This window comes from Opisthocomus hoazin, chromosome 8 (genome assembly GCF_030867145.1).
Source record: "Opisthocomus hoazin isolate bOpiHoa1 chromosome 8, bOpiHoa1.hap1, whole genome shotgun sequence".
NCBI lineage: Eukaryota > Metazoa > Chordata > Aves > Opisthocomiformes > Opisthocomidae > Opisthocomus > Opisthocomus hoazin.
In genome coordinates this window covers 12,297,046-12,309,112 of record NC_134421.1, presented here as the reverse complement: position 1 = coordinate 12,309,112, position 12,067 = coordinate 12,297,046, and the positions used below count along the sequence as shown (strand labels likewise).

General features: G+C 37.2%; 1 protein-coding gene across 1 annotated transcript in view; it reads right to left on the bottom strand.

Annotated features, from left to right (window-relative positions):
- WASHC4 (WASH complex subunit 4) overlaps nt 1-12,067 on the bottom strand; it is a 41,944-nt gene that overhangs the window by 23,679 nt on the left and 6,198 nt on the right. The window contains exons 6-13 of the mRNA XM_075429433.1: nt 10,151-10,218; nt 7,055-7,137; nt 5,943-5,985; nt 5,332-5,435; nt 4,150-4,270; nt 2,519-2,642; nt 2,281-2,408; nt 1,421-1,581 (exon numbers count right to left, since the gene is read on the bottom strand). Coding sequence (XP_075285548.1) covers nt 1,421-1,581; nt 2,281-2,408; nt 2,519-2,642; nt 4,150-4,270; nt 5,332-5,435; nt 5,943-5,985; nt 7,055-7,137; nt 10,151-10,218 — 832 coding nt within the window. The remainder of the gene's footprint in view (nt 1-1,420; nt 1,582-2,280; nt 2,409-2,518; nt 2,643-4,149; nt 4,271-5,331; nt 5,436-5,942; nt 5,986-7,054; nt 7,138-10,150; nt 10,219-12,067) is intronic.

The window sequence follows — 12,067 nt, the reverse complement described above, 5'->3', positions numbered from 1 at the left end:
TAAACAACTTATTACATCAATGCCAAACTGGACTGCTCTTAAATAACACAATTCTCCAGAAGTTAATCTGCTTGGATTACACTAGTTGTAATAAAATGTTTAAACAGAGTTCACTTTTAAAACTGCTATTTATTCCATGATACAGAACTGTGACACTGCAATACTACTTACAGTAGCAGCTGTAGCAGGAACATATTCGGGTCATTGATTACGACATACAAAATTACACTTTAAAGAGTACTTATATTCAAGGCAACAGGCCAATTATCAAAGGCAATGCACGAACTTAAAAAGCAAGAAAGTTATTGGCAGAACTGAAATCAGCAGATGCAAAATCTGCATTGTATTACAAAATCCTCAAGAAGTCCATGAATACCCAAATCATTTTCAACCTTTTCTGAATCTTAAGAGCTGAAGACATGACATGTGTCACTTCGCAAGACCAAAAGCAAAGCAGCAGTGCAATTATGCTCCATCCAGGAATTAAAGGCCAGGAAAGAATTCAGTCAGAGCTCTTGACTCTTCCTGTGGATGTAGCATATACACCAGGAAGAGGTAGACTGAAACAGAAACAGGGCAGTAGTGAAAATAATCTGCCAGAGGATCCTGTAGGCATGGAGCTGCTTTCCTCCTCTCCCCCCTAACCTAGGTCTGCCAGCTTGCATACAGGGTTGGAAGACAACCTGCAAAATGTAAGTTTTTACTCCTGTTCCACAGCCTCATTTTCCACCTTGTTTTAGTCTGCAACAAACAGAAATCTTAGTCCTGTTACCTCCCTGTACAGTGCAGCACACTTGTTCACAAGTAACAACCAAAAAAAAAATTCCAGCTCATCTTTAAACACATTTTAGAAAGACCTTAGAGAACAAGTGACCTGCAAACTACATGCAAAGCACAAAGAAGCTTTTTCAAGCACAGATAATTTCACAGATCATTAAACAAGGAATTAAAACTGCTGAATAAAGAAATGCTTGCAAAGAAAGTATCATCACCAAGCAAAGAAAAAAACGCTCTATAAGCCTACTAGCAACTTGGCCCTATGAACACATAGAAAGCAGAGAGCCCTAATAGCAAACAGAGCAGCACAGGTTACTTAAAACACAGGTTTTAAAAAAAAGTAGAATTTGAAAGAATGGAAGCAGAAATAACTGAAACAATCAAATATTTAGAACTACCAGGAACTTTGTTATTTTGGTGGTATAACACACATTCTTCTGAAAGCATGACATTAAAAAGCAGCTTCGTTTTGACCAACACATTTTCAGCAACACACTCACACATACTGCTGCAGTGAAATGGGAAAGCCGTTTAACACAACTGAGCAACACTACACAACATGCTAGTACACTGAATGAGGAAACTCCCGTATTTATAAACTGTTTGACAAACATCACCACAAAGCAATATTTAGGAAGCTTACTTGGTAAGTGACTGTGCCTTCTGCTGTAGAAAGTTCTCCCTTTGCATCTTAATCGTATGAATACTTTTCTTGTCCAGAAGTTTGGCAGCAGTTGGTATCTTCTGAATCAGAAAGTTGTCAGCAAACCAGATAATGTTAGCAGTTAATGTGATGGCTGGTACCTAGAGGAAAAAAAAAAGGGGGAGGGGGGAATACTATAAGTAGCAATCAACATAAGTAACTACAACAAATACTATGCCACCATGCATGTTTCTTATGCCCCTTTGAAGCGATAACACAATTCAGTTTATTTCTGCATAATTGGTTTCTACAAAGCATTACGTTCACATTAAAAAAGGTTTCTCCTCTACAAGTCCAATAAGGACACCACAGGCAAATTTATTACCACTCTCAGTGTTTCTAAACAGTATTAGAGAATTGAATAATTTCTTAATATCACCCAATATGAAAAAAAAACCCCAATCATCTCTGGACTTAAAGGTCTTTCAAGATACATGTTGTTTACAGCCAAGGTCAAAACCCAAAGCATTTATTCAGTCTCACCATACTCAAACATTTTTTTTGTCCTTGGTGCCACATTAATCTTGAGAAGAAACATTCTGATGGTAATTTCAAGTTATTTTACCTTGCTGCTAAGTGAGTAGACAGGTTTTAGAGCATCTTTAACAGAAAATGGGAGAGGGGCAGGAAATCATAAAAAGTAGGGAAAAAAAAATCTTAATTCTGCTTTCTGACTTGTTCTGGTAAATTGTGTGTTTTCTTCTCCCAAGTCTTTGCTATGCTACACAACTAAGACAATTATCTACTTCATTACTAAAGATTTCCCCCCTCATAATTACTGACGAGAATTAAGCATTCACCTTTTTACAGACATCCAACAACGACTTGTAAAATTTCTTGTCTATGGTCCGAAAAATCTGAAAATACAGTACAAAGAGGCCACAGATGCCCACATATTTATCTCTCTGGTCAATTTCTGAAGGTTCACCTGCAGAAATATACCAAAAAAAGTCCTTTTTTGAAGTCTGCTCCCAGACAAACAACGTAAACAACTTTAGAAACCCTGACGCTGGCAGGAGAAGCATGAGCTTGCATTACCAAGTTTGGCTTCAACATTTGCAAAAGCTGTGCGAAGAGCATGAGCAAATTCTTCAGCAAATGTGGTGTTCTTCGACACTGACACTCCACCATTTACAGAATCAAATTGTTGCTCTATACAGGCCTGAGTAAAAAGGGAAAAAAAGAAAACAAACACATGATAATGCCATGAATTTTGAACCTTAAAAGAACACTGATTTTGCAAGAGAAGAATACTGCAAGAGCACATTCATTTATGCCATATAGCACTAACCTGAAGTTATTCTTAGACTTCGCGACAGATTTTTTTTAAGCATACTTAAATTATTTAGTATAACAGAAACATAAAAAGCCTCTCTTCTACCTACCATTCAAACAAACATTTTATTTACTTAACATTTCTGTTGTGAGGCATTTTTAAAGAAACCACATGATGTGTTAGAGATAAGAAACTAGATGCATATTTGTATTATTACATTAGAATACATTACTAACTGTCCATTAACTAAACAAAATTATCATGCAAGTCGCTTATAGGATGTGGCTCATGAACTTGTAGCATAAAACCCCCACGCCATTGGTGGTTGTTTAAGAAATTTACCAAAACACAATAGTATAAAAAAAAAAAGAGACACTTTATATTTTCTAAATATATTAGAAAAGTCTTCAATAAAATTGTATTTAAGCATATTTTTAATGCATTTTTGTTAGGAGTGTTAGCAGGACAGGAGGGGAAACATCCTGAATGAGAGCCAGACAATCCTACTGATGTCTCAAACATATAATAAAGTCTTTGTACTAATGCAACATTTGAGAAATACAAGATGAAAAATGAATAGCTGGTAGCAAATCTCCTTCGAAAGAATGTGCCAAATTGCGTTTGTCTTTTTATCTACAAATTTCCCTTTTGGAGGCTTTTACAGAACAAAACCTTCTTCCGTATGCCATTTAAGATACAACAATAAGAATTCAGCAAGTCCTGTTCCATTGACTCTGTTGTGACCAGATTCAGCCACGCTATCCTCTGCCCGCTATGTTACAAAATCAGATTTCAATCTCAAATACTCACTTTTCTAACAAAGATGGCTTGTTGTATGAACACATCTAAATTAAATGTATTGAAAAGGTAATAATCCTTCTCATGCACCTGTACACTTCATGTTTTGGGGTTATATACCACTGAAGCAGCACCTCATGACAACTACCTGTCTCCTATGCTAGCAATGAGACAAAATACCTAACCAGAGGTCATACTTAGTATTTTCAAGATTACTGAGGAGACTAACTTGCAGCTATAAAAAAAGTGGACCTATGCTATGTAAGCCTGACCACTATTAAAATTTCTGGTGAAAAAACAGACTCCCTGATAACACAGTCTTAATGCCAAGTTGTCAGTGTTTCTTTAATTCTGCAAAACAGTAAGCATTAACTGCTACCATTCAAAGCCTGGCACGGTTCTGGCACATGAGAAGAGCAAGGCAGGATCTTACAACAGAGCCTTTTTTTTTTCATGCACAGATGCAAGAGCCAAATTCACACATCACTATATGGAACAAAACAAAACAAAACCAAACAAACAATACGTTCTAAAGATAGTCTCACTTCAATGTAATAGTTTTCCCTATCATTCTGGGGAACATTAATTTCATTACCTGAAATATCATTCCATCCAGTAACTGGCATTCCAGTTTTAGCAACAGCTTTTCAAATGGCTTCAGTTTATCTTCCTGAATCCCAAACTTAGAAGGGTTGTGATGGACAGATTTTAGCAGCCTGTAAGGAGTAGGCATGGAACACACACATACAAAACACATTTAAAACGTGCTAACAGTTTTATTACATCCCATACTATTTTGAGAATAGGTTTTAATTGCTCATATCTGTTGCCCAGCAGCAACTCCAAAATTCAAAAGAAAAAACAAACTCAACGCCTACTAGGTCTTTATAAGTCACACGCATTTGAATTTTTAACAGCAACAAAGCTGGTGAAGGGTCTAGAGAACAAGTCTTCTGAGGAGTGGCTGAGGGAACTGGGATTGTTTAGTTCGGAGGAGGCTGAGGGGAGATCTTATCACTCTCTACAACTCTACAACTATCTGAAAGGAACCTGTAGCGATAAGACAAGAGGAAACGGCCTCAAGTTGCATCAAGGGAGGTTTAGGTTGGATAGAAGGAAAAATTTCTTTATTGAAAGAGTGGTCAGGCCTTGGAACAGGCTGCCCAGGGAAGTGGTGGAGTCACCATCCCTGGAAGTGTTCAAAAAACATGTGGATATGGCGCCTCAGGACATGGTTTAGCAGGCATGGTGGTTATGGGTTGACGGCTGGACTTAATGATCTTAGAGGTCTTTTCCAACCTTAATGATTCTATGAACAACTCCCATTTATTTAGGCTTTCCATGAAATGGAGTTATTGTTCCACTAATTTAACTACCTTCATAATTGTTGACTCTTCAGCTTTTACTCGAGTTCTTACCTAAATCTGCATGCCCATCCCCGTGATCAATATGGATGAAGATAGTCTCAGATCAGTTGTGTACAAAATCAGATTTCTTACTGAATTTATTTTAAACCCCGCCAACCACTACTCTGTTTGCCAAGATGCTTACCGTGTATTGTAAATGTAACATTCAGCACTTTAAAAAAAAACAACTTACTCGTGCTGTTAGAAGGACATGGTGGGAGCTTAGCCTTGCTCTTCATTAAGATTTCTGGAAAACTCCCAGGGCTACCAAAAATCCATGTTCCCACACTGACTCTCTTAGAACAAAGACATATGGACATGCTTTTATCTTCTATGTTATGTGAATATTTTTCACACCTTCAGAGACACACCTCTTATACATGGTCCAGTGATCTCTCAGTGTGGCATGATTGTCAATTATTTCATCCAGAGTGATTAAGACGGTAAGCAGCTCTCCCAGATGCTCATACATTGCCTGTTTAAAAACAATACAAAACACAAAAGGACTGTTGTTATTTATAAGTTTACAGTCACACACGGCAAGTAAAATTTCAGTTCCTTTCAATATATTATCAGCCAACAAGACATCATCTACAGAGTTAAATTGGAGGTTTCTTGGTTTAGTAGGGTAAAGTATTTCTTGTAGTGACACAAGGAACACTAGTTTGTGCACAGGCACAGCTTTAAGTTCACTCATCTAATTTGACACTGAAGGTACGATTTTCAAAACTGTCTACATGCAGAAGCACATATTGCACACAATAAGGGAGCGTGCAAACACTTGTCAGCTAAGAAAGCTAGACTATGAGAAACATGGCCACATAAACACCAGAAAAAGGTGATGAACACAATAAAACCTTTAAAGGAGACTCCAGATTGAAAGTTGTACTTGAAATTCACTTTCTTGCTGCTTTTCCTCAGGATTAATGATCAAGACACACATATATTAACATAAGCAAATGGGGCTCCAAGTCATTCCCACCTGAAAATGAACTCCAGACGTCTCTATAATTTTAGGTGCATTCCTGTAAACAAAATAAATATTTTATTGCCTTTTTAATCCTTAGAACATAGTATATTTACCAATTCTGTATCACGGTGTGTTCTTTGTTTCTAGTGGTACATTTTTCTTCATTAACATAGTAACTTCAGAAAACAAAAGAATTGTTAAAATGTGATTAAAAGTATACACTATGCAAAATTTGTGTGCTAAGATCAAATTTAATATTGCATTTTTGAATGTACACCATGTGACTTGTTCAAACCACTTACTACGTTCAATGAACACGTATATCAGCAATTACCAATTCAGTTACGCTAATAGCGAGTAGCCTTGATACATACAGCCTTATGGCCCAAAAGTACAAAATCACTTCACACATTTAATCCAGCCGTGTCCAAGCTACACATCTAGCCTTGCTCGTTCAGCACCATACAGAAAGCCTACCTTGTGCTGCAGTGTAAGATAACAAATAAACTTGAGAAGAATGATGCTATCCTATCTGGAACAAGGACGGAGGAATCAAGAGCTCTGCAGTTATATTCAGAGCTAAACCGAACAATTCTATTCAGAGCTAAAACCTTCCACAGTTTTCAGAGCAGCCAAACCCAACAGCCCTTACTAAGCTCAACTTCAGGTGTTAAAACCATGGTTGGTCTGTGAGGAATATATACTAAGATTTGCATATTTAAAACATTAGGCTATGAAAGCAATCTGGTTTTTAAGCTTCTGAAGCTAGAGTTATCCACTGTATCAGTCAAAAAAAGGAACCTCTCTCAAACAGAGCAAGGATGAAACACTAATAAGAAAATCCCTTAATTATAAAGACTACATGCCTCCGAAGCATTAAATTTCATCAAAAAATGGTAACAAATTAAAATTCTTGCATCTCATTTATAAAAGCACCACCTCTTCTGAAAATGAAACAGCTCCACTTTCATAATGTCTTATGAAGCTCAAACTTGCACAGCAAAGTACTCTCCATATCTCCAGACAACAATGTTTCAAAAATGACAATGCCTTAGGCAGAACATTCGTATTTTATACATATGTTTACTACACAAAAACAATATAGCATTTTAGGGAATAATTACTTGTTGCTGGTATAGAGAACAGCCAACTGATGCACTACATTCACCACCACTTCGTAACATCGGGTAACAAAGCAAGACAGCTCCTGAAATACAAGAAAATAGAATGCATGTATGTATAGACCCTCCTCATATACAAATTGTAATTACTTCCAAAACATTGAACATAAATCATTGAACTTGCAGCCCAAGCTCCAACTACATTCCCAATCCAAGTCAGTGGACAGACCTAAAGCAGGATGGAAAACACCAACCTAGTAACTAACGGCTCTGAAAATGGATCTAAAAGCTCCCAGTACAAATTAAGGGACCAATATGCACTCTGGTCAAAGAGAAGTATGATAAGGAAAACAGAAATTATTTCAGACTTGCATATAGCTTTGACAATCTAGATACTAAAATACCAGAATTGATACCCAGGGCCATATTTTAAAAAGGATATTGATACTTTAAAGAAGGTACAGAAAAGAGTCACCATAACAGGTTCAATGTACTTCAAATATCTTGCTGTAAAAATTTCAAGAGTTCAATTTATCAAAGACAGTAAGTGACTCGACAACAGAGCCCAAGTACCTTCAGAGACAATATCCCTGATAGTAAAGGCTGTGCATTTTCCCACTAGATTCAACAGTCACACTCTGGGAACTGGTGATAGCCGAATTCAAATTAGAAATTAACACAGAAGCTTGTACCTACTGTAAGAGCTATTAGCCACAGAAAGCTGCTTTCAAAAAAAAACAAAAAACCAGGACAATGTCTTTGAGAGGTGTATTTGATTACAGCAGAACTCGAGCTCAGTTACATAGTACAAAATGAGTAAGAACAGGTCAACTCTGACCACTTAACGGACTAGCTTAGTTTATATAATGGATTTTAAGAAGGCATCCCTTGAGCAACAGGGTAAATGAATCTGAGTTTTTCTTAATGCAGTAACATTTACTCATTAATGCACCCTATAGTGCCATCAGGGAAAAGTCAGCATGTGATGAGTCTAGCCAGTCAGCACACAGACAGCTTCGTAGCAGACAGCCCACCCCGCTTAACCAGCCAGCCTGCCGTTCCTGCCAGAAGACTGGCTAACAGCTGAATCCTGTCTTCCTCTCCATCAAAAATAGATCTTATTTGGGCTTCTGCTGTCTATTAGTCACCAGTTTTCACAAAACATAAAAATGTTGCTACTTCTTATGCCTGTATTGCTCTATCAAAAGCAGCTGAAACAAGCCAACAGATTGCAGAGGAATGAATTAATAGACAATTGAGATCATGCTTCCTGGGGAAGGGGCACCAGCTGCCATTTCAGAACTTCCAGGAAATAGTCCAATTTAACAGCACATGCAAACTATCAGCCACATAATACAGACAATTTTATCATATTATCACAGTTCTTCAAATACACTGCCTTCTGCAGGATCAAGAGTACCTGACTAGTGTTTCACAGCACTATTTTCGGGCTGGGTTTTTATTGGGTTTGTTTTTTTAATGTTTGGATATAGCAAATTTGAGGCTATTACATCTAGTTAATCAGGAAATCGTGAACTCAGAAGAGCCAATAAACCAGTATGTGGACATTAGCTCTATAAAAGCACCATTCCACCTCTTTTGTCATCTTCATTCACAATTTCACACCGCTCTTGTAGATATATTTATAACATTGACCAGAACAGCATTTCCCAGTCTATGGACACAGACTACTACTGAGTGGATTTAGGGGAACATAACAGTTGAAAAAGAACAAACTCAATAAGGAAAAGCTTTCCTCATAGCTTTACCCAAAGCAACATACACCTGTTAGCACAGTAACCTTCCCTTTGGGGCAACATCCTGCCTCTCCCTTGTTTCCCAAGTTGCTCAACAATCAGCAAGCCATTGTAGCAGACACACAAAGTGGGCTCACAAGCAACAGTGCTATGTTTTTGTGTAGTATTCACCCTGTAAATATACACATCAGTATAAATCTCATAAATAAACTTGCTCTGTAAAGTGGGCTTGCAGTGCACATAGATAACAGACAGCCAGTCACCCTGCTCTCAACTTCCACCCGGACAGAGCATCCTGGCAGGAAAAAAAAAAGTCTGGAAAAACACAAGTGTACAGTATCCCCATTTCAGAACCAGGAAAAGGTCTATCCAATATCTATTCGGAAAGAAACAGAGGATGAAGGAAGAAACTGACAAAGTTGATATACGACAAAAAAACTTGAAAAATGGGGGAAAAACCTCAAGACATCCTAACAACTAACTGCACTTGGGCATGGTAAAAGAGGTTGAGAAACAACTTCCTATAGCATTCAATCTGTTACGACTCAGTAAATGACAACTGTCACACTACTATACAGCAAGAACAGGTATTTCAACCTTTGTAAAACTAGAATTTGTGTAAACATTCTGGAAGCTTCCTGCATATTCTCTACTTCCACACAGACATTTCATTACAAGCAATACTGCATAAAAATAGAAACATTTTGGGGAACAGGACAGTCACGCTATACTAAAGACAAAAAAAATTCCACAGTAGACCGAAAGCCAAGAGCACAGGAAATCCTCAGAAGGAACACAGATCCTGTTTTCATGCAAAAGACCCTGATAACAACCAAACTGTATAAGAAATTAGTGTTCTTCCCTGAAAGTTTGTGAGGCACAAGCAATTGTTTTCCAGGCACATGTTTTAAATTTGCTTTCTTCTATCAGCTAACAAAAAAGATGTAAAAATAATTAATCCATTTCCAATGTTCAATGAAAACTAATAAAAATGAAAATAATCACCATAAAAATAGATGTCTTTAAATTTACCATAAAATGAAACCACTTCAATTTATCTTCTTTTATGGCCATTTTCTTAAGTAAATTCTAATTTCTTTGAACAATGATTACACAAACTGTAACTTCTTCTCTCATTAGACTTCCAGAGCTTTAGACAAGTATTTAAAAAAACCCAAAACAATGTGTGATACGTCAGCTGGTTGTGACAGGTCTGCAGGCACTGCCTTTCAACAAGATGCAAGTGAGATACTGCAGACTGTTAAATCCACTTTGCAAGTAAAATTAAGATTGTAATTGCCGTCAAAAAAAAAAAAAAAAAAAAACACAAAACATACTGTACCTGCAAGAAAGAAACAAATCTTCCCATCTGTATTTGGCAGTCTCCCTCCACCATGCTGGAATCTGTGGCTTAAAAGACAAACATTTGTCACCATTTTCAAAAGGTTGTGTTATACTTGTTAAATTGACGCTTGTCATCCAAGCCATTTGTTTGTCATACAAGTGGAGCACACTATTGTAAGCACACTGATGGAGCCTTAAAAGCATTTAACTTTGCTTTCCTAAGCTGGACTTATTTAAGTTTCTCTCATTAAAAAGCACATTGCTTCTAAGTTAGACACAAAACAGGAAAAAAATCTCCATCATGTGAAATACAGAATATAAAACATTTTTAAAGGCATATATATTATGTAACTTCATATAAAATTTAAAATTTTAAAGTTTGTATGAAAGCACTAGGTATTTATATTGCAAGGAACATCCTTGTAGCTATTTACTGAAAGAATATACTACACCATTAATCAGAAGAAAAAAGCGCGTAGCATACAATTTCCTCAAGAAATTTATTTTTCTTCTCCCTACATGTCACGCTGCACAAAAGAATAGGCTCATCAGAATAGCTTCAAAGCATTGTCTGTATGACAAAGTACACCAACAGGATACTATTAAATACAGTAATTTCATCACTAATGGCAAATTGTTTCAGTTAGCTGGAGCAGTTGTAATACTACCTGACAAAATATAGTCTTTGTAATGTGATGACAGATTAATGCTCTAGACCTGAGACTTTTCTATTGGGCCACTCTGAAGAAAAATGGCTTACTATTGCAAGTTCACATGCATAAGAAACGCAGGTCTTCTTGCTTCATAAAATATGTCAGTTTAGAGCAGTCACCAGACTAAAGGATTCTCCACACTCCTGTACGATGGAGCTCTTGAACAACATTCTAAATATTGCGTGCTTCCCCTTTACACATTCTATGTAACCTTTACTCTGTTTAGTGTATGTTCCAAAAAACCCTATCCAACTAACTATTTAAATTTCCTAAACTAGTCCTGGCCACTCCAAGGACAAGATGAAAAAAAAAGTTTCTCTATACAGAAAGAAAAGGCCAACACAGTATTTGTTTCATTTCAACCATACTTGAGCCAGTAACTTTGCCAGCTGTTCTAAATAAGCAAGCTTGCTGTTATCAAAGCAGATGCTACAAGGAGGAATATGGAAGCAGGGAACATAATTTCTGCATTCCCACCTAGCCCACTGAAGGCTGACCTCTCAGTTCCTGCCATTCTCAAGTCTTCCCTGCTGAACACCCATCAGGAACAAACTGCTGGCGTACTATGTGAATCTGCAATAGTCTGACTATTTTCACGCTAGAGACATGGAGCAGTTCTGAGGGATCTCCTAGTATCATTTGGCAGCATATCACTTTCTTTTAAGATATTTAAAACCATGTCTGATAAAAAATGAGAATCTGCTAAGAAAAACAACCAAAACCCACACTTTTTCATGTTCCTTAACTGAACCACAGCAGTCATCTTTTATAGCATATAAAAGAATGATAAACAGTCCCTATTGCAAAGATGTCACATTCCTCAATACTTCTGTCACAGCCAAGGTTCTTGAAAAGCTTCAAAAACGCTCTTTTACAAGACTACTGTGAAAGAGCCTTCCCTTTCTCTCAAATTTCTGAGACAGAAAACAAATTTAGGTGGTATGTCTCTAAATCAACTCATTAATGTATTCAGTCCTCAGGACCAAGATCTGTGTTTACTCCCAGACTAGCATCCTTTAAGGCAGAAGCACAAGACGAACCCTTCAGAGGAGCTACCAGTTTAATTCTAAGACAAAAAGCAGCTTTCATCTAATACAGGGTCTCAGGATTTGTCAACCGAATTGACTCACAATCAGTTGTGCCCCTCTATTACATCACGGTCTAAACCGTAGCATGAGTACTATTACCTGCACTTGAAGGGC